The 22684-nt window shown below is 46.9% G+C and overlaps 2 protein-coding genes across 5 annotated transcripts in view; both read right to left on the bottom strand.

The window, feature by feature from the left end:
- Nucleotides 1-22368, bottom strand: part of UROC1 (urocanate hydratase 1) — an 84024-nt gene extending 61656 nt beyond the window's left edge. For 2 of the 4 annotated variants that reach the window (XM_024104990.3, XM_042849844.2), the window contains exons 1-3: nucleotides 22045-22269; nucleotides 6380-6510; nucleotides 122-215 (exon numbers count right to left, since the gene is read on the bottom strand). In XM_024104990.3, the coding sequence (XP_023960758.1) occupies nucleotides 122-215; nucleotides 6380-6510; nucleotides 22045-22170 (351 nt within the window). In that variant the 5' untranslated portion in view covers nucleotides 22171-22269. The other 2 variants (XM_024104989.3, XM_065550904.1) reach the window with 2 other exon arrangements.
- LOC135972548 (uncharacterized) lies at nucleotides 11464-13750 on the bottom strand. The gene is made up of 2 exons (XM_065550905.1): nucleotides 13028-13750; nucleotides 11464-12033 (listed from the first exon to the last, which is right to left on the bottom strand). The coding sequence occupies exons 1-2, from the start codon at nucleotides 13602-13604 to the stop codon at nucleotides 11558-11560; spliced, it is 1053 nt and encodes a 350-aa protein (XP_065406977.1). The 5' UTR covers nucleotides 13605-13750; the 3' UTR covers nucleotides 11464-11557.
- Nucleotides 22369-22684: the final 316 nt, after the last annotated feature.

The raw sequence follows: 22684 nt of genomic DNA, 5'->3' as shown, positions 1-22684 counted from the left end.
TAAACCTTTCCCAGGTCCTAAAATACTCCATTTATATGTGAGCATATATGGAGGGAATTACTTGTAGATTTGCTCCTGTTCTGTGAATAATTTCCATCCCTTTATTTCCATGGTACATTACCTGGGCCACTGAGGGATCCAGATTATTCATGATCATGTGCATTATTGCAGCAGCTGATTTGGTTTTGCAAGGATATTCCTCGATGGGGTAAGCTCTGCAACAAACACATGCAGACATTAGGGAGGATTTTGCTTAAGCACATGGAAAGAGAAGGAAAAAAACCCAATGAAATATTTAACTGCCACCAAACTTCCTGGAGTTGCAGATATTGATTAATAAGGAAAGAAAAAATAAAACAAAACACAGCCCAAGCCTGAAAAGACTTCTGTAAATTGAGTTAACATATTTGAGATTGATCAGAGCTAAACCAAGAATATTTGCAAATAGTTTTATTCAGTGCTTTTCTGCCATTAATTGTTGAATCAGTTAATCACAAATGGGATCTAACTTTACTGACATAAGCAAGTTCTTATTACTCCTGATAGCCCTGCAGAACCAAGACAAACACAGCTGGATATTTCTGGTGCCCCATCACCTGAATTGTTTACTCTACCAATTACAGGGCCACTTAGTTATATCTGTGCAACTGCGCACAAGACAATGGGGCTTCACAGGTTTCACTGAGGGCACAGTTTGGCCTGCACCACCTCTATTATTTCTGCTCATGCTTGAGAAGAAAAGACTCCAGCTTGATTCTCCATTCCTAGGTTGAGTTTGCAAGGCTGGCAGTTACGAAAAAAAACAACAACCCACATTTTCTTTTGATTCATAAATCACTGAGGCATAATGTACATAGAATCCCACACTGATATTTCTACAGATCCACTTTTCAGAGCAAGATCACTCTTCAAGGCTAACTACTGTAATTGTCTAATTGCTACCCTATGCTCTCCTCCCCACCAATTTGTTCTAAGACATCTAATCTTATCCTTATAGTGTAAGCTCCACAGGGCAAGGACTATTTTTTCTTATATGCTTGTACAGGGCACAGCACAATGGGTCTGGGGCCTCTAGGGGTTAACCCAAATCAAATAATATTGATAATATTAGAAAGTGTAACCATTATAAAAAGGTTTCACTATTTTGCTTCCTCCTATTCCACAGGCAGAAGAGTTGTAATGGCCACTGGAAGGTCATTCTGGCAGGAAAGATAAGGTGACATGTTTTACGTGTCTAAACCGTCTTTCTTCTATTTGCACAAAGACCCTTGATGGCTGGACTTTCACTTCATACAGAAAGACGTTTAATCTGGAAAGGTTCGGAGGAAACCTGCCAGTTACATTCATCAGACATTGGCTGACCAACTTCTGACCCAAGACTGAAAATGTGTATTGTATAGATTTAGCAGCTACTCTCACCCCTTGGATGTATTTCCTTTCGTTTACCTGTACTCTGCAGGATAAAGAGGAAAATGTCTTGTAGTCACAGCCAAACTAGAAGGAAAGTCATTTTTAAAAAATGCATGGGGTTTCATTTGTTTGTGGGAATAACATAGCAAGTACTGGGTAACTTTAAAATAATTTATTACAACATAAGATTACTGGATACATATATCAAAGTTGAATACACTTTGCACTGAGGTTGAGATAGATGTGATATCATAGATGTGGTTAGTTACCCAGACATCTGTTGGGGAAATAATTCAGCAGGGCATAGATTATTTAACAAGTTCTTGGAATGCATTGGAGACAACTTTTCACTGCAGAAGATGGAGAAAGTGACTAGGGGAGAGCTGTTCAAGTTGAATTCTGACAAATAGCAAGGAACAGGTTAGGAAGAAGGCAGCTTGGTTGAAAGTGATCATGAAATGATAGAGTTTGTGATTCTAAGGCAGGGGTGGGCAAACTAAGGCCCACGGGCTGGATCCGGCCCCTCAGGGCTTTGGATCCGGCCTGCGGGCTTGCTCTCGAGCGAGGGGGGGGGGCAGAGGGCAGGGGGGCAGAGGGCTCTGTTCATTGCCCTTGCCTCCAGGCACCGCCCCCCGCAGCTCCCATTGGCCGGGAATGGGGAACCGCAGCCAATGGGAGCTTCGGGGGAGGTACCTGGAGGCGCGGCAAGGGCAGCGCACGTGGAGCCCTCTGCCCCTCGCCCCCAAAGGGCCGCAGCATTTCCTGAAGCAGCGCAGGGCTGGGGACAGGGCAAGCATGCAGGGAGCCTGCCCTGGCCCTGGTGTGCGCCGCTGCCACCCCAGAGCCCGAACCCCTCCTGCACCCTGCCCCCCAACTCCCTGCCCTAAGCCCCCTGCCTGCACCTCACATCCCTCCTGCACCCCATCCCCTGTCCTGAGCCCCCTCCCACACCTCTGTGCACGCCAACCCCCTGCCCTGAGTCCCCTCCTGCACTCCGCACCCCTCCCTCACCCCAGCCCCCTTCCCTGAGCTCCCTCATGCACTCTGCACCCCTCCTCTGCCCCAATCCCTTGCCCTGAGCCCCTTCCTGCATACCGCACCCCCTCCCATACCCTGCACTCCCTCCCACACCCCATCCCCCTGCCCTGGCCCTGCATACAATTTCCCCACCCAGATGTGGCCCTCAGCCCAAAAAGTTTGCCCACCCCTGTTCTAAGGAATGGTAGGAGGGAAAACAGCAGAATAAAGACAATGGACTTTAGGAAGGCAGACTTTAGCGAACTTGGAGGACTGGTAGATAAGATCCCATGGGAAGTAAGTCTAAAGGAAAAAAGAGTTCAGGAGATTTAGCAGTTTTTTAAAGAGACATTATTAAGGGGACAAGAGCAAACTATTCCAATACATAGGAAAGATAGGAAGTATGGTAAGAGACCACGCTGACTTAACCAGGAGATCTTCAATGATCTGAAACTCAAAAGAGTCATACAAAAAGTGGAAACTAGGTCAATACTGAAGAGTGAATACAAGAACAATACAAGCATGTAGGAAGAAAAATAGAAAGGCCAAGGGACAAAACGAGATTAAACTAGTTAGGGACATAAAGCGTAACAAGAAAACATTTTACCAAGACATTAGAAGCAAGAGGAAGACCAAGGACAAGGTAGTCCCATTACTCAGTGAGGAGGGAAAGACATTAACAGAAAATGCAGCAATGGCCAAAGTGTCAAATGGCTTCTTTGTTTCAGTTTTCACCAAAAAGATTAGCAATGTAAATGGGATAGGATCTGTGTCTAAAATAGGGAAACAACAAGTTAAGAGTTACTTAAACAAGTTAGATGTCTGACAAAATCCATGCTAGAATATTTAAGGAACTGGCTGAAGAGATCTCTGAGCCATTCACCATTATCTTTGAGAACTCATGGAGGAAGGGAGAGATCCCAGAGGGCTGGAAAAGGGCAAATATAGTACCTACCTATAAAAATGGGAATAAGTACAAACCAGGGCTTTATAGACCAGTCATCTAAACTTCAGTGCCCCAAAAGAGAAGGGAGCAAATAATCAAACAATCAGTTTGTAAGCACCTAGAGGGTAATCAGGTGATAAGTAACAGTCAACATAGATTTGTCAGGAACAAATCATATTAAACCAATCTAATATGCTTCTTTGACAGGGTAACAAGCTTTGTGGGTAAGGGGGGAAGCAGCAGATGTGATATATCTTGTCTTTAGTAAGATTTTTGATACTGTAAGTAATCTAGGGAAATATAGCCTAGATGAACCTACTATAAGGTGGTCGCACAACTGGTTGGAAAACCACACTCAGAGAGTAGTTACCAATGGTTCACAGTCAAGCTGGAAGGGCATATCAAGTGGGGTCCCTTAGGGATCTGTCCTGGGTCTGGTTCTATTCAATATCTTCAACAATGTTTTGGACAATGGCATGGAGAGTACACTTATAAAGCCTGCAACAATACCAAGCTGGGAGGGATTGTAAGTACTTTGGAGGACAGGAATAGAATTCAAAATGATCTGGACAAACTGGAAAAATGGTTTGAAGTAAATAGGATGAAATTCAATAAGGACAAATGCAAAGTACTCCACGTAGGAAGGAACCGTCAACTGCATAAATACCAAGTGACTGCCTCGGAAGGAGTACTGCAGAAAAGAATCCAGCGTCATAGTGGATCACAAACTAAATATGAGTCAACAATGTAACACTGTTTTCAGAAAAAGCGAACATCATTCTGGGATGTATTAGCAGGAGTGTTGCAAGCAAGGCACAAGAAGTAATTCTTCCACTCTGCTCAGCACTAATAAGGCCTCAACTAGAGTGCTGTGTCCAGGTCTGGGCATCACACTTCAGGAAAGATGTGAATAAATTGGAGAAAGTCCAGAAGAGAGCAACAAAAATGATTAAAGGTCTAGAAAACGTGACCTTCGAGGAAAATTTGAAGAAAAAAAGGGGGGGAGTTGTTTAGTCTGGAGAAGAGAAGACAGAGGGGGGACATGAAATACATAAATGGTTGTTATAGAGTGATAAATTGTTCTCCTTATCCACTGAGGACAGGACAAGAAGCAATGGGCTTAAATTGCAGTAAGGGAGATTTAGGTTAGACATTAGGAAAAACTTCCTAACTGTCATGGTAATTAAGCACTGGAACAAATTACTTAGGGAGGTTGTGGAATCTCTGTTATTAGAGGTTTTTAAGACCAGTTTACACAAACACCGGTCAGGGATGGTCTAGATAATATTTAGTCCTGCCTCAGTGCAGGGGACTGGTTCCATAAGCAACCATACAATCCCTCTTCTTAGATATCTGCTAACACAAAGAATGTTGCTATGTGAACAAGGATATTAATGAAACAGAAGCAGCTGACCCACATTCCATACGAAACACAAATAAACAAATGAAAACAAAGTGTGCCAGGTGGAAAAGAAAAGACTTTCTATTTTAGAGATTCAAATAAACTGTTATAAAAATGGAAAATGAAAAATAAACAAGCTATAAAAAGTATCTGATGCAATCAAAGAATTATTGACATTAGAGATGGAAATGATCCGGTGGGCCATCTAATCCAATCCCAGTCAGGGCAAGTTCGTCCCCAACTTTTTAGTGTTCAGTGCTTTGTGCTACCTAGAGTCCAATCCTGCAGTCCTATTCAGACTAAACTCCCGATGTCTTTAGCATGCAGTTTGTCTTAGTTTAGGTCTGCAGGATTTGGCCCCAGTCTCATGCTGAGAGCTTGGAGACACAATTGTTTGCACAAATCTGAGTGCTTTATAGTTACTTGTTTTATTTATTTAGATTTCTGTTAAGATATTAAACATGCCCTTGTTTGACACAAATTAGAACAATTAATCAGACTAGAAACAACAGCTGACCCTCCAGCAGGCCTTCAACAAAACTGCTCTGCTCCACAAACCTTTGCCCCTCTCCAAAAGCTTGAGTAAATATATTGCCCCTTGCAGCACTCTCCAAATGTCAACAGGCCTAGTATATTTCAGATGAGGGTCAGGCAGCAGGTTCCAAAGCTGAGGGCCCCTGGTGGAGAATGCTCTACCTCTCTTTTAAATCAAGGGGGATCCAGCTCTGAAGCCTCCCCTATGTGGCATGAGGAGAGAGCCAGTCTCTCAAATAGGTGGATCCAAAGCCATTCAGGGCATTTGACCTCTCCCACTGATTCATCAATTGTTGGCTTCAACATTCCAACCGTCTATGGATTGAAATCTACAGTCTATAAATAATAACTGAGGAGTTTTGCCAGCCAACAGAATTTGGCTTCAGCACAAGCTGCAGTGCATATAAGACTTACTCCGAGTCCGTACAATTGGGACTGTACTTCGGATGTTTGTGAAACACTACAAGCACCTCTGAATGTGGGTATTTGTCAGAGTTCAGTGGTGCATAGGCCTTGTGCAGTCTCTCTGCACAGGGATGAATTTTTCACCCCAAGTGTTTTACAAGCATTCCAGGAGCTTGAACTGATGATGTAAGAGCGTGAAGTAAATGTCTCCAGAGTAGACCAGCTTTTAAATAAGGAGCACAGTATAATGAGCGATAGATAGGGGAGGGTCTAGCTAGTGACCACCCACAAGGGTGCCCAATATTTCCCTTGTTGGACAGTGGGCCGCTCACTAATGCCAAGGGGAATTTCATGTGGCTAGAGAGAAATATAGAGCCCGGAATATGAAGAACCTCTGTTATGCAGCTTATGGGGCAGCATTCCAAACCTATGGCTGAGGCTCAATATAAACAAAGCTATTGTTTTCTAATTACATACAAGACACAATATGTATTCGTTTGATTGATTCATTTCATTACTATGTCTTGACACTGTTTCTAGATGGGCTTAAGTGAGGCCTCACTGGGGCATAGCCCTATGCACAGAAGTGAATTTCATATCCAGAGTACAACAAGCATGTCAGTGGCGACTGATTGCAATTCTGAAAAGTGCCCTCCCCACCTTACCTCATCTCAATTGCTGGACAGAATCTGTACATGTATATGTGGCCATACAGCTTGAGCTCTTCTGCAAATTCCAGCGCCAGCTCTTTATGGACTTCGGGTGGGAAATAACGCAAGGCATTTTGCAAAGCCAGCTGTCAAAGAAAAGGGTATGGGTAAAATGAAGGTGACGCGGTGGGTGGTTATCATAACAACATGAGCTTTATGAGATATAATGGGAAACCTGCCCAGATTGTAAGAGTATTCAAGGTTACTGCCCTTAAAAGAATAACAGCCCAAGAAGTATGAAAGCGGAGCATTTCCAATGATATTTCTTCATCCTAATCCTTGCACAAGCGGAAAAATACTCTGACTCAGATTCTCTGCTACGCCCGGTCTCCACCAACCACAGCAGTAGAGGGAGGGGAGGACAGCAAAGGAGCCATCTGAAGATAACCAGGCAGTAGGGTTCTGGCCACTCTTTTCCTGTCCCCGGCATCCCACTACACTCAGCCAAGAAGGCAGTGGTATAGGAAAGAGCTCTGCCGTCTCTAAACGAGTTGAGGGCTCCCTGAGGCCAGGGAAAGCCTTAACTGTGGGGCTACTGTTAGTTTATGGCCCCTTTGCACCTCTGGAGTGGCACAAAGGGGCTAGATTGGGCTAGACAATCTGAGCCTCTGTTTATTAAGCAAACCCAACAATAGAGAGTAGAATAAGCTTCAGCTCAACTCAAAGGCAGCAACCATGGGGTGGAGGGATAGCTCAGTGGTTTGAGCATTGGCCTGCTAAACCCAGGGTTGTGAGTTCAATCCTTGAGGGGGCCATTTAGGGATCTAGGGCAAAAATCTGTCTGGGGATTAGTCCTGCTTTGAGCAGGGGGTTGGACTAGATGACCTTCTGACCCTGATATTCTATGTCTTCAGACTTTCGGTAAAGTTTCATGCATATGATGCTATGCACAGATGTTCAATAAATAACCATAACACCATGATGGGCAGTATTCCATCGCAGTCTGGTGCAATTTCTGGTCTTTTTTATCTTCTCAATGTCCATATGTAATTCCCATTAATTTTAATGCAAGTATGGTATGTAAATCAAGTCAAGATTAGCCATAAATACTTGTGTGCCTAGTTTTTCTAAAGATGTTTGCCCATCATTTCTAACCCTTTACAGAAGAAAATGTTCACATTTTATTTATCTTTGTTCTTTGCTTCTGTAGGTCAAGTTATGATGGTGGAATTTTTAGGAACAATCCCACAGAGGGAGTAAAAAACCGGTAGACAGGAGGCAGTTTCAATTTGTTATCTGCAAAATTTGCCCATGTGCCGAAGGTTTGCTCAAAATAGGACTTTAATGGGATTTAAGCGATGCATAGGTCTTGTTCTGGCTCTCTGCATGAAGATAAATTTCACTCAGAGTATACTCATAGCAGGATACCTACACTTGATAGTGGATTCTTGAAGGATCTCTCCCATTAAAAGTAACCACTAGATGTTTGTGAAATCCTCATAATGAAATGTAAATTCAAGGTTTTTCACATTCCTTACAAACTGGAAAATGGACTAATTTTCGCAGAAAACCTCACTAAGGTCTGCATGTTATTTAGGCAAAACCAGGACCAATTTCAATTAAAAATGGACCAGTTTTTGAACAAAAATGTGAAAAAATAAGACTATTTTTCAGTAAAGGAAAACATATAAAATGTGTAAAACATACAGAATTTTGAAATTACTGGAAAATTAATTGTTGGAATGAATAAAGCCATTTTGTCCAACATTGTAGGTGAGTGAGAGAAATTATACAAAATGTTGAATATTTTATGTGAAATTTTAAACGCCAAAATAATCACTGCTGGGTGGCATTTTAGGCAAATCACACATACTCTTCTTCATACTTATCAGATATTTATTACTGTTCCATCGGTGAGAAAATCAAACTATGAATTGCTAAGGTTATTTAAAGCTATATTTTTGTGGAGTTATTTTATTTTACAGTTGTTCAGCACAGCTAGCCTGAAACAGCAGCAATTGCAGGAAGTGGCTGTGGACATAAGTAGCGTTCGTTCTTGTAAATCAGTACTGAATCAATTCACCCACGAACATGATACAGTCCTGCGGTGACCTAGAATCATAAAACTCAAAAACCAGTGGGAGAACACTTTAACCTGTCTGGTCATTCTATGACAGACCTGCGGGTGGCTATTTTACAACAGAAAAACTTCAAAAACAGACTCCAACAAGAGACTGCTGAGCTGGAATTGATATGCAAACTAGATACAATCAACTCAGGATTGAATAAGGACTGGGAATGGCTGAGCCATTACAAACATTGAATCTATCTCCCTTTGTAAGTATTCTCACACTTCTTATCAAACTGTCTGTACTGGGCTAGCTTGATTATCACTTCAAAAGTTTTTTTCTCTTACTTAATTGGCCTCTCAGAGTTGGTAAGACAACTCCCACCTGTTCATGCTCTCTGTATGTGTGTATATATATATCCTCAATATATGTTTCACTCTATATGCATCCGAAGAAGTGGGCTGTAGTCCACGAAAGCTTATGCTCTAATAAATTTGTTAGTCTCTAAAGTGCCACAAGTACTCCTGTTCTTTTTGCAATTCTCCACTGTTGTGCTAGGGGGCGCTGTGCTGCCAAGGGAGCTATTGTTCAGAAATGACAACAATGAGGTCCTGGCCTCAGGTGGGCATTGAAGATCTCACGGCACGTTCCATAAGAGTAGGATTTTCACCCCGGTGTCAAGGGAAAATTCACATTACATGCTGCTTGCCTAAGGCCTTGTCTACACTACGAGAGTAGTTCGATTTTACTTGCATCGAATTTTTGTAATCGATATTGCAAAGTCGAACGTGTGTGTCCACACTAAGGACAGTAATTCGACTTTGTGCGTCCACACTAACGGTGATAGCGTCGACATTCGAAGCGGTGCACTGTGGTCAGCTATCCCACAGTTCCCGCAGTCCCCTCTGCCCATTGGAATTCTGGGTGTAGCCGGCAATGCCTTCTGGGTAACAAAATGAGTCGAGGGTGCTTTTGGGAAACTGTCGTCATCCGTCCATCACTCCCGCCCTCCCTCCCTGAAAGCGCCGGCGGGAAAACAGTTCGCGCGCTTTTCCAGTCATTGACAGCGCGGACGCCACTGTACTCCGAGCATGGAGCCCGCTGCGACCATCGCTGCAGTTGTGGCCGCTCTCAACGTCTCGCAGCTTATCATAAAGGTTTCCCTGAGGCAGATGCAGAAAAGTCAGGCAAGGAGGCTACGGCACCGCGGTGATGTCCTGAAGTCTGAGAGTAGCACAGACCTGTCAGAAAGCAGGCGACCCAGCGCCGAGGACATCACAGTGGCAATGGGTCATGTTGATGCCGTGGAACGGCGATTCTGGGCACGGGAGACAAGCACTGAGTGGTGGGACCGCATAGTGCTGCAGGTCTGGGATGAATCCCAGTGGCTGCGAAACTTTCGCATGCGGAAGGGAACTTTCCTGGAACTTTGTGAGTTGCTGTCCCCTGCCCTGAAGCGCAGTGACACCCGGTTGCGAGCTGCACTGAGTGTACAGAAGCGAGTGGCCATAGCCCTGTGGAAGCTTGCAACGCCAGACAGCTACCGGTCAGTCGCGAACCAGTTTGGGGTGGGCAAATCTACCGTGGGGGTTGTTGTGATGCAAGTAGCGAAGGCAATCGTTGATGTACTGCTGCCAAAGGTAGTGACCCTGGGAAACGTGGAGGCGATCATAGATGGCTTCGCAGCGATGGGATTCCCAAACTGCGGTGGGGCCATAGATGGAACTCACATCCCTATCCTGGCACCGGACCACCAGGCCACCCAGTACATTAACCGAAAGGGATACTTTTCCATGGTGCTGCAAGCACTGGTGGACCACAGGGGACGTTTTACCAACATCTACGTGGGATGGCCGGGCAAGGTTCATGACGCTCGTGTTTTCAGGAACTCTGGTCTGTTTAGACGGCTGCAACAAGGTATTTACTTCCCGGACCACAAAATAACTGTTGGGGATGTGGAGATGCCTATAGTCATCCTCGGGGACCCAGCCTACCCGCTAATGCCCTGGCTCATGAAGCCCTATACTGGCGCCCTGGACACTGAAAAAGAACTCTTCAACTACCGGCTGAGCAAGTGCAGAATGGTGGTGGAGTGTGCTTTTGGCCGTCTCAAGGGGAGATGGAGAAGCTTACTGACTCGCTGTGATCTCAGCGAAACCAATATCCCCATTGTTATAGCAGCTTGCTGTGTGCTCCACAATCTCTGTGAGAGCAAGGGGGAGACCTTTATGGCGGGGTGGGAGGTTGACGAAAATAGCCTGGCTGGTGATTACTCACAGCCAGACAGCCGGGCGATTAGAAGAGACCAGCGGGAAGCGCTGTGCATCCGGGAGGCTTTGAAAGCAAAGTTCCTGAGTGAGCAGGGTAACCTGTGATTTTATAGTTTGTGTACTGAGAAGCTAAACCTGCCCCCGTTTCTTTACCCAGGTAATGTTGACTATCCTATCCAGTTACATACCCCCTTCACCCCCCCTCCAACACACGTGTCGAAATAAAAATAGTTCTACTTTGTTAAAGCACACCGTTTTCTTTAATACTGTTTTAGCGGGAATTTTTTAAAACTGGGACGCAGACTGTGGTGCGGGGCGGGTCTAGTGTTGTGATGCGAATGCAGCTTCTAAACTCAAGGATTGACAGGCTCCGCTGCGGTGGGATGCTTGTTTCAACGGAGCCTGTCACCCCTCCTGATCGGGACTGTGTGTATGGGAGGTCTATTTGACTTTGTGGCAGGGGGAGGACGGTTACAGATCCCATGCTGTGTGGCTCTGTGATCCTGTCTAAGGACCGGCGCTTAAGATCTGTAACTGCCCTCCCCCGCCACAAAGTCACAGAGCAACCCACCCCCCCCAACATTACATCAAAACAACCTCCCAGACTAACCGGGGCAACTAGTCACTGCATCACTGCACTGTGTATGTGCCCTGCTGCTGTGCCTGCCCCCGACTATGTACCCTGCCAAAGGAGACTGTCCTGTCCAATTTCCAACCCCCTTTCCCCTCCTCCTCCAAAAGAACATGATTGAAACAGTAGTTAACAGAAACGAATTTTTTATTATCAACTACACATGGCATTGGGAGGTGAAACTTGGACGTGGGCTTGTGTCAGGCGGGAAGGAAAGAACTTTTCAAATTTTGGGAAATGAGAGCCTTCTGCTACTAGAGCTCTCTGCAGGGGTGGAGTGAGAGTTAGCAGGGACTCTGCCGCCTCTCCTTCTTTGCACTTTGGGTGAGGTGGGTATGGGACTTGGTGGCGGGGGAGGGCGGTTAGAGATGGACTGCAGCGGGGCTCTGTCCTCCTGCCTCCGTTCCTGCAGAACATCCACAAGGCGCCGGAGTGTGTCCGTTTGCTCCCTCAGTAGTCCAAGCAGCGTTAGAGTCGCCTGCTGGTCTTCCTGCCGCCACCTCTCCTCCCGATCCATGTTGGCTTGGTGCATTCGGGTCAAGTTCTCCCGCCACTGGGTCTGCTGTGCTGCCTGGGCTTGGGAAGAGGCCATAAGCTCAGAGAACATGTCCTCCCGTGTCCTCTTCTTCCTACGCCTAATCCGCGCTAGCCTCTGGGAGTGTGATTCCAGGCTAGGTTGTGAGACAGTCGCAGACGGGGCTGTGGAAATGGGAAAAAGGGAGTGAATTCCTCTGAAAGATAAATGTAGTTGTGAACAAAGAACATAGTCTTTCTCTGTGAACAAGACCATGCACAGCACCTTTCACATGCGCACTCAGCACAAGGTCGAATTCTCGGCCTTCGCATTCTGTGCCTGGGGTCTTGAACAGCACATTTGAGAAGCGAGGCAGCACAACGGAATTTCTGTTGCAGGCAGACATGGTAAGCCGTACACTTGTGGCAGTTTAAAACTTTTATATTACCACTGGCCTCATTTCACATTTAAATCAATGTCAGTCCCTGCTGCCAGCAATCCGGCAAGCGGGAACTCTGCCCCTGTCCCACCCCCTCGCGGCTGTCCCCGGGAATGATCCCTTTCGGCTGCCCCTCTCCCGCCTCCACCGCGTGGCTGCAAACCAGCGGTGACAGTTCTGTAAAGGAACGGGAAAGCAGTCCCAACACTAACATTCCCCTACCTAATTAAAAGCAGGTCACCATGGCCGACATCACCCTGATGAGGATCTCCGAGAGCGACAAAGAGAGAATGCTCCGGGAAAGCCTCCAAAGACCAGGGCCGTATGCCGCCCTGCTGTGCAGAGCAATGATCCCCGAGTACCTGATAATCTCGTGGCGCGGCAACGTGTCGTACTTCGGAGGACCCAATAAGGCCGCTCTCCCCAAGAACCTCATGCAACGGCTTTCAAGTTACCTCCAGGAGAGCTTCATCGAGATGTCCCAGGAGGATTACTGCTCTATCCCCGCACATATAGACCGCATTTTACTGTAGCTGCAGTAGCAGGGAATACACAGTAGAGCGGCTTGTGCAGGACAATCACTGAAAACCGGACATTGCTAGATTTCTTTTCAAAACTTGCACTGCCCCTTACTAAACCGTTAAGCGCCTAGGGCACACTAATCATGAACAACCCATTCTTTTAATTGTTAATATTCCTGTTTTGTTAAAAATAAATGTTTAGATGTTTACAACACTTACTGGCTGATCCTTCACCAGATTCTGTGTCCGGGGTAATGGCTGGGGACGCTTCGTAGGGGATCTCTGTAAGGGTGATGAAGAGATCCTGGCTGTCGGGGAAATCAGCGTTGTGAGAGCTGCCAACTGCCTCGCCCTCCTCATCTCCTTCCTCATCTTCCCCGTCCCCTAACATGTCTGAGGAACCGGCCGTGGACAGTATCCCATCCTCAGAGTCCACGGTCACTGGTGGGGTAGTGGTGGCGGCAGCACCGAGGATGGAATGCAGTGCCTCGTAGAAACGGGATGTCTGGGGATGGGATCCGGAGCGTCCGTTTGCCTCTTTGGTCTTCTGGTAGCCTTGTCTCAGCTCCTTGATTTTCACGCGGCACTGCGTTGCATCCCGGCTGTATCCTCTCTCTGCCATGTCTTTAGAGATCTTCTCGTAGATCTTTGCATTCCTTCTTTTGGATCGCAGCTCGGAAAGCACGGACTCATCGCCCCACACAGCGATGAGATCCAAGACTTCACGATCAGTCCATGCTGGGGCTCTCTTTCTATTCCCAGACTGCACGGCCATCACTGCTGGAGAGCTCTGCATCGTTGCCAGTGCTGCTGTGCTCGCCACGATGTCCAGACAGGAAATGAGATTCAAACTGGCCAGACAGGAAAAGGAATTCAAATTCAAATTTTCCCGGGGCTTTTCCTGTGTGGCTGGTCAGAGCATCCGAGCTCGCACTGCTGTCCAGAGCGTCAACAGAGTGGTGCACTGTGGGATAGCTCCCGGAGCTATTAGCGTCGATTTCCATCCACACCTAGCCTAATTCGACATGGCCATGTCGAATTTAGCGCTACTCCCCTCGTCGGGGAGGAGTACAGAAGTCGAATTAAAGAGACCTCTATGTCGAACTAAATAGCATCGCAGTGTGGACGGGTGCAGGGTTAATTCGATTTAACGGCGCTAACTTCGACATAAACGCCTAGTGTAGACCAGGCCTAAGAGTCTTCCTGCCTAAGTTCCAGTTGGATAAGTATTCTCCTCACTTTCCATCCCAAGCTATTGCAGAGTGAGTTGCTATGTATTACTATGCATTTGCTACAGTTTTCTCCAGTGGTGGGTGTATTTTCATATTAAACTGATTCCTGCACATGGAATCAAACTCTGCAAGCTGTGCTCAGGCACTGTATTCCCTCTGCCTGCAGAGATGTTGCCCACAGTTTGCAAAGCACATTGGTATCCTTTGAGATGAAAGGTGATACACATAAGCTATTATCTTTATGTAACGTTTTGTTAAATCATGTACCCAATATGTATTCCACATTCTGGTCTATTAGAGCCATAACGAGGCCAAAGATTTTACAATCTTTAAAAGGCTAATTGCACACAAAGGTCACGAAAAAGATTTTCCACGTGCATTATAAATGGCAGCACTATCCAAGCTGCTTTCCAGTGAAGATAGTCTCAACCCATATTTAACTTAATAGCTTCATTTGGGTGATTTGTAGGGAGTGGAGACATAGTTTGCTTTAAGATCTGAGGAGATCACATCATCTCACCATGCCGGAGACTCTTGTTTTGGGGAAGGGGGGAATACAGCACATATACCCTGCGCTTGCGGCACCCTCTAGTGGTGGCATGAGGGAGTCATGGATGCAGATAATTTATCGAGAATGCGAACTGGAGTAGTGCAGTATGGGAATAATGGCGCTTAGAACAGAGGACAGTGAAAACTCACGGACTCAACCTAATTATTCTCAGCATAATCCTAGTTCTGGGAAAACAAGACACTTTGGCAAAAGCCCTTAAAAGCCATACAAAACCCAAGCCTTGGCCCAGTGGCAAATCTCTAGTTAACTTCAACGGGCCATGGTTTGGTCTTTATGGCTTAGCGTTCTCCAGCTAACTCACCACTTGAGCCTGCAAGCCTTCCACACACAAAACACCCTCTGGCTTCAATGAGAACTAGCATCCATAAGGGCTGCCAGAAGAGACAAGATGATGACTATGTAAGAAAATGTTCTTGGCATAGGTATGCTTGCATTTGAGCACATAGGGTCAGATCCTCTTTGAGGTCAACAGAGCTATGACCGTTTACACCAACTGAGAATGTGGCCAATAAAATCCAGAGGCTGGAATTTGCCATTTTATTGACAGTACAAAAAGAAGAAAAAAAATCCATTCACTGGATGTAGAGAATGCAAATTATTTTTTCAAATTCAACTACCCCTCCTCCAGCTAGATAAGCAGTTGTTTTTCAAGAGCATGTTACTAGCGAACACAAAAATCCCAGCTATAATTAATATATGGTAAGGTTGAGTGTTTTTGTTAGTTGACATATCAGCTGCAGTCAGCCATAACTACAATGATTTAACTCTGGAGAATTTCAAATGAGAGGATAAATTATGCCACACACACACTCTTAAAAATAAAATACAATTATCTGGGATAAAATTCTGTGTGTGTGGCGGGGGGGAAATGTGTAACAGGAAAAGGGAAAATATTGCAACATTTGGAATTATGGCTGTGTTCTATGTTGACTATCAAGTGCTGGAGGAATGAAAATGTTATTTTTCTAACCTGGCTAGAGTTATTCAATAAATAGCCTGCATTATTTGTAGTATAATGGGATTGCTAGAGATATTTTTACCTAATCTACAAATACAGTTTGATAAATTCAAACAGTTTAACATGTAAGTAAATACTAGAGCTGGGCAAATGGTGTGAAAACATTTTTGTGAATATCTGCTTGGATTTTTTTGGCTGAGTGTATGCCTTATTTGTGTTCCCTTTCCAAGAGCATCCAAGTGATTGCGTTTTGTAATACAAACATTCATGCAAATGAATTCCAAAGTTGCATGTGCTTGTATTTGCAGAAACCAAAGTGAATTCTCAGATGAAAGTATCTATACCAAAAGCGCTAATATGTGCAGGGCCGGCTCCAGGCACCAGCCGACCAAGCACGTGCTTGGGGCGGCACCTTGGAAGGGGCGGCCAATCTTGGGGTGGCGGGGGGCGCTCGGGTTTTTTGGGGTTTTTTTGGTTCGGTGGGGCGGCGCTCGAGGTTTTTTGTTTGTTTGTTTTTGTTTCAGAAAAACAGGGGGGTGGGGGCTTCGGCGGCGCGGCACTGGGGGTGGGCGGAGGTTGGCACGGCGCAGCGCTCGGGGTTTGGGTGGCATGGCACGGCGCGGCGCTCGGCGGGGGTTTGCGCGGCACGGCACGGTGCTCGGGGGTTTGGGTGGCGCGGCGCTCGGGGGGGGGGGGGAGTTCGGCGGCCCAGCCCAGCCCAGCCCAGCACTCGGGGGCAGGGGTTTCAGCGGCCCGGGCCGGCCCGGCACTCAGGGGGCGGCCGGGGGGTTCGGCAGCGCGGCACTTGGGGGGGGGGTTTCGGTGGCCCAGCGCGACGCAGCCCAGCGCTCGGGGGATAGGGGGGTTCAGCGGCGCTGGGGGGAGGTGCGGGGCAGCCCGGCACAGCACTGGGGAGGGGCGGGGGTTTCGGTGGCGCGGCGCTGGAGGGGGGGGTGTTACGGTGGGGCGGCGCTCTTTTTTTTTGCCTGGGGCGGCAAAAAAGTTAGAACCGGCCCTGAGTATGTGTGTCCAGAGGAGATAAGCAATACCATGTGGCTTATATGACCAATCACAACTAAGCAGCACATCTTGACTTTTGTATGTTCCTGGCCTCTACATACTTAAATCCCACTAAGTCATCAAAATATGGAGCCTTGGCCTGGACCTTTGAATGGGAGTGAATTTCATCTATAATAAATGCATTTCTGGAAATCAGAATTTCCCTGTGATTATTCTGCAAGCAGAGAAAGAGATGAAGAGCCTGATTTTCAGAGATGCTTGGTACTTATGGCTCCTATTGACTTCGGCTCACGCTGCAAGTGCTCAACGCCTGTGAAAATCAGGCTTTAACCTCACTAACAATGTATATGAAAGTCAATAGGACTTATGCTCCTAAGTCACTTAGACTTTTTTTGAAAACCCCACCCTGAATTAATAATTTGTTGAGAGTATTTCAATCCGGTCACCTAAGTACAATATAAGAACTTGACCCAAAGTTTCCTTCTTAGACATGCGTGGTGGATCATGACTAATATTTTACTCTCATTTTGAAGCACTCCACTAGCAGTTCATTTTTCTTGCTCAATAGAATTCACACGCCCCATTGTGTTCTAAGCAGAGCATGCCCCTGCTGTCATTTAAATAAAAGTGAATCCTTGCACTAACTTCAACAGGAGCCAGATAGCTTTCAATAGATCCCGCTGCAATTGATCAGCTGTCAACCTCTTTGTTATGGGACTGTCTTGGGAAACCAGGAATACAAGAACCTTTTTAATGGCTTTTCTTTCCTCCCTTCTAAAAGCCAGTATCTGGGTGTGGATTTATATGACTAGCCTCAGTTTATCCTCATAATAACACTATCAGCACTTTCCATTGGAGGATCTCAAAGCACTTTTCAAACATGAAGATGAAGCCTTGCAACCATATTGGGAGATAGGTCACTATTATTGTTCCCATTTTACTGATGGGAAACTGAAGCCCAGAAAAGTGACACTCAAAGTCACATTGATTTCTTGGTTCCTTGTTCTGTTCTTTAACAATGAGATTAACTTTTCTTTCCTCCCATTTATCTTCTTTGGTGTTTATAAGGCATTTATAGTGGGATTATTCTCTGAAAAGTCATTGTAAAAATGAGATTGTGGGTTTCACGTGTTATTCTCTCTCAATAGCAGCCAATACAGATGACCTCAGTTTAGAAGTAAAAGTGGATCTTTCTGAATGGCCATTGTTGTAAACTCCACACAGGCTCTGAAAGTCCACCTTGTTCTTTATGGCTAAGACTTTCAAAAGCAGAAGCCTAGAGTTAGACTTCTCCTTCCATATGTTGATTTCTAACTCAGTGGCCTTATTTTCAGAAATGCTAATCAACCAGAAGCTCCCACTGAGGTCAAATGTCCTCCCACTTCTCCACCGAGGTCAAAGGGAGCTGCTGGGGACTCAGCAATTTCGCAAAAGGGGCCACTTTAGGCTCCTATTTTTAAAATTCTTGACCCATGTCTATTACATTATAACTACTAGCAAAGATACTCCAGTCAAAGCTTCCTGTTTGCAGATTGTTTAGCTTGACAGATGGAAGCGGAAGAACAGAAGGCTTGAGCTTTCTGAGACGGGGAGGGAAAGACAGAGGATATGGCTGTTTCAAGCGCTAGGGCATGAAAGTGGAAGCAAGTGAACTCAGGAAACTTATAAACAAAATAGGTCCTCAGAAATGGTTTGGTTTATCCAAGGAGATTAAAGATTGTATGGTAGGGAGAACTGTATATCTCGTCAGCAAGCCCCAAGGCATATGGATTTTTCTAAATCTCACTTAAAGGCTTTATATTATTATTACCAGAAACAGAGGCACAAGAAAACAAAACATTGCAATGGCTTAGAATTATTATTGCAAATACAGAAAAACTTTGACTGAAGGGATACAAACATCCTCAGCAAGTATAAGTCACCATAGCTTCACTGACTCCAGACCAGCTGAGACGCTGGACTACTTTCTTCCATTGCTCATTAGCTATTTTTATTAGAAAATAAACGTATCATTGCATATAAAGAAAAATCTCCAGATAGTCCCAGCATTACACACCACTGGTAAAAGCTGAAATCCAGTCTCAAGGTTTTGAAACCACCTTGAGGAAAGACTGTATTTTTTAAGCATGGAAGGCATTTGGGCTTTCGGGTATCAAATAAATACCAGCTGAGACTCTCAACCTGTTAGGAGTTTAAAGGTGGGGGATTAAAAGCCAAATAAATCAGAAAGGAAGCTTTTAAATCTTTAACAGGCCAATAAAAAATTCACAACCAGCCTGATCTTTTATTAACTGTTATTGATAAGGAGGGGAGAGAATAGGGTAGGATGCTGGAAACCAGATTGGGACTAAACCAATTCCACTGGGTTTGTTCCCAGAAAATACTTGACCTGAGGAAATAATGTGGAGTCCATGATCCATACTTTCCTCCTTGTGAGGTTATGGCGGGCAGGAAACTGTACTAGTTTCCATTCACAGAGTATCTGCCTCATAGGAGAAAAGGGGTGAGGATCTCTCCATGATAAAGAGAGGGGGTTTGGCCTGCTAAAAGGTGAATATCTGTAGGTCCATAGAGATCTCGGAACATCTATGGAGACCGTATGCCTCTGCACTGCAGCTCCACTGATCTCCCGTCCTCCTGGCAGCAGGGCTCCTTCGAGAGCCACGCAGTCATTAATTCCCCCACCTCCATCCCATGGCTGTGCTGTAATAGCCAAGGAGAACATTCCTCAGCAACAAATGTTGCTTAAAATAGCATTCATTCCTAATTGGATCTCTCATGGTTGTTCCCTGCTTGTTCCAAATGCCCCTGATGTCTCAATCCTTAGAGGTTGGGTTTCCATAGAGTCCCAAGGACTTGGGGAGAGATCGGAGATCTGGATCTCCCCAGGTATGCACCTCCACCCCAGCTGGTTTTTAACTATTTTGGTTCCTCCTTGCTTGTGGAAACGGACAGAAAGAATCTGACCTCAAGTGCCAATTCACCACTCACCTAAGCAGGTGTAACACCAAAAAAGTCTATGAATTTGTGCCTACTTTCACCAGTTGTGAATGTGTCCCTGTGTGTCTAGCATAGCAGGGGGCGGGGGAGGGGAGGAGGGAGAGGGAACATACAATGTTATATTATTATTGCTATTATTATCTGATGAAACATGGTCTTTCAGACTATTAAGGAACCCACTTGCTGCCCTTGAACACACAAAACTCCTATTGACTTTTGTTTTAATGTAACCTCTCTACTGTAAAAAAAATTTTAAATCTCTAATAAGGATTCAGCCTAACGATTACTTAACAGTGCAAATTACTTAGTCAAACAAAAAAAAAAGAGAATTGCACAACCAAGAAGAAATCATTAACTCAAACCCTTGAAGTCTGTGCCTCGGCAGAGAATACCATGACGTTTCTGATTAGGCTTTTAAATATATTTCCCCCTGTAACATCTTAAAATGCAAAACCAAAAAGGAATGTATGTGGATGGTTTGTAAACAGGTGTTGATCTTCCATACTTTGCATTGATCAATTTTGTGGGCTAAACCTTGTACACATACACTAGGGTGGGGTGGGCAAACTTTTTGGGCCAAGGGCCACATCTGGGTGGGGAAATTGTTAGGGTTACCATACATCCGGTTTTTCCCGGACATGTCCGGCTTTTCGGCAATCAAACCCCCATCCGGAGGGAATTGCCAAAAAGCCGAACATGTCCAGGAAAAATACCGTCCGGGCACTTCCTCTCCCGCGGCTGCTCTGCTCCTCCCCGGACTCAGACTTTGGCTCTGTTTAAGAGCCAAGCTGCCCAAGCCAGCACTACCGGCTTCGGGCAGCCCCCGTACCTCCGGACCCTGCGCCGCCGGAGCAGAGCAGCTGGAGCCGGGGAGGAGAAGTGCCCAGCCGGCGACTCAGGGTCCTGAGGCAACGGGGGCTGCCCGAAGCCGGTAGCGCTGGCTTGGGCAGCTTGGCTCTTAAACAGAGCCGAAGTCTCAGTCCGGGGAGGAGCAGAGCAGCTGGAGCCGGGGAGGAGAAGTGCCCGGCCGGGGGCGCAGGGTCCGGAGGCATAGGGGCTGCCCGAAGCCCGAGTGCTACCGGCTTTACGGTTTGCCGGGCAGCCTCCAGACTCTGCGCCCCCGGCTGGGCGCTTCCCCTCCCGGGCTCCAGCTGCGCTGGGGAAGCGCCGGCCGGGGGCGCAGGGTCTGGAGGCTGCCCGGCAAACCGTAAAGCTGGTAGCGCTCAGGCAGCCCTTTTCGCGTGGCTGGGAGGAAGGAGGGGGAGTTAGGGCGGGGACTTTGGGGAATGGGCGGGGAAAGGGTGGAGTTGGGGCGGGGCCTGGGTGGGAAAGGGGCGGGGCTAGGGCCTGTGGAGTGTCCTCTTTTTTTTTTTTTTAAATATGGTAACCCTAGAAATTGTATGCAGGGCCGGGGCAGGGGGTTGAGGTGCGGAGGGAGTGTGGGGTGTGGGAGGGGGTGCGGTGTGCAGGAAGGGCAAGGGATTGGGGGCAGAGGAGGGGTCCAGGGTGTATGAGGGGGCTCAGGGAAGGGGGTTGGGGTGCAGGAGGGGTGCAGTGTGCAGCAGGGGACTAAGGGCAGGGGGTTGGGATGCACAGGGGTGCGGGAGAGGGCTCAAGGCAGGGAGTTGGGGTTCAGGAGGGGTGCGAGGTGCAGGCAGGGGGCTTAGGGCAGGGAGTTGGGGGGCAGGGTGCAGGAGGGGTTTGGGCTGCAGGGTGGCAGCGGCGTGCACCGGAGCCAGGGCAGGTTCTCTGTATGCTTGCCCTGTCCCTGGCCCCGCACTGCTCCAGGAAGCGCTGTGGCACCTGGGGGGGGGAGGGAGGGAGAAGGTGGGGTGGAGGGCTCCGCGTGCGCTGCCCTTGCCTTGTCTCCAGATACCTCCCCCGAAGCTCCCATTGGCCGCAGTTCCCCGTTCCCTGCCAATGGGAGCTGGGGAGGGGCGGTGCCTGAAGGCAAGGGCAACGAACAGAGCCCTCTGGCCCCCCCGCCCGAGAGCAGCATGGGACCTGCAGCGCCACGGGGGGCAAGCCTGCGGGCCAGATCCAAAGCCCTGAAGGGCCGGATCCGGCCCGTAGGCCGTAGTTTGCCCACCCCTGCACTAGGGATTTTTTTTTTAAAGGAGATGCTCATAAAATGTCCAGTGAAAAGTGCTGGATTGACAGCTACAGAGCCAAAAGTCCCCTATTTATCCCCAGAAAGCACCAAAAACCGCTATGCAAGCTGCTCCCACACTGCCCCACCGACGTGTCTCAAGCTTTTCTTTGGGGAGAAGCAATGAGGTGGAAAGCAGACGAGTCCCCCAGACAGCTCAGTGACATTAAAGCAACAATGAAACTTATTTAGTGACCTTGTACTTTGGCCCCCAAACCCTGTCGAGCATTTGAGGCAGAAGCCCTGCTGCTTTGGTGGCTAGTATCTGGTGGGAAGGAAGGCTTGGTCTTGCAAACCCCGTGTTACCTTTTCTTCCTGAGCGGTGAGGTTGGGGGTTCTCACAGGCGCGTGAGGCACTCCTTTCTTTCGCCCTCTGTTTTCCAGCAGGGGATGTAGTGGAAGTCCCCCACAAATTTCCTCCAGGCTAGACATGTCTGCTGGGAAAATAGGAGATGAAGAAAAGGCTGGTTCAAGGGGATTGAGACGTGGAAAGGGAGGAGTGTGAACACCTGGGATGTGCAACAGCTATGAAATCACCTCAGAGAGAACAGCCTGTCCTGTGGCTTTTGCAAACATGCCTCCCAAGTTCTGAGGACAGACACCACAGGGGACACACCTCCTCACACTGTGAAATCCCATTGGTTCTTCCCTCCTCCCCCTAATAATGAATCATTTACCAGTTTGCTGTTTATTCTCTGGATTTTTTTTTTTTTTTTGCAGCTGCTCTGATAACACTTTGGGGTACATTTGGCCCAATCCTACATTCTTTGCACACCACAAAGTCACATTGCCTTCAATGCAAAGTAAGGCTGATGGACTTCAAAAGGAGATTTGTCCGAGTAGTGATTCTATGATTTGTGCCTTTACCCATCTATAATCTCATAACTGAATATTTGGAGCTTTCTCTTTCACACCTCTGGATAGTACTGTACCTCACTCCTGACCA

Source organism: Chrysemys picta, chromosome 7 (assembly GCF_011386835.1).
Source record: "Chrysemys picta bellii isolate R12L10 chromosome 7, ASM1138683v2, whole genome shotgun sequence".
NCBI lineage: Eukaryota > Metazoa > Chordata > Testudines > Emydidae > Chrysemys > Chrysemys picta.
Note: the sequence above shows the minus strand (reverse complement) of the source record. Positions and strands in the feature narration are given on the sequence as shown.

What these genes read in the sequence shown, in the direction of transcription:
- LOC135972548 (XM_065550905.1), bottom strand. Translation starts at nt 13,604, where the DNA reads ATGCAGAGCTCTCCAGCAGTGATGGCCGTGCAGTCTGGGAATAGAAAG. An exon ending in ATCTGGTGAAGGATCAGCCA is followed by an intron (nt 12,034 to 13,027) that starts GTAAGTGTTGTA and finishes CCATTTCCACAG; the next exon opens with CCCCGTCTGCGACTGTCTCA.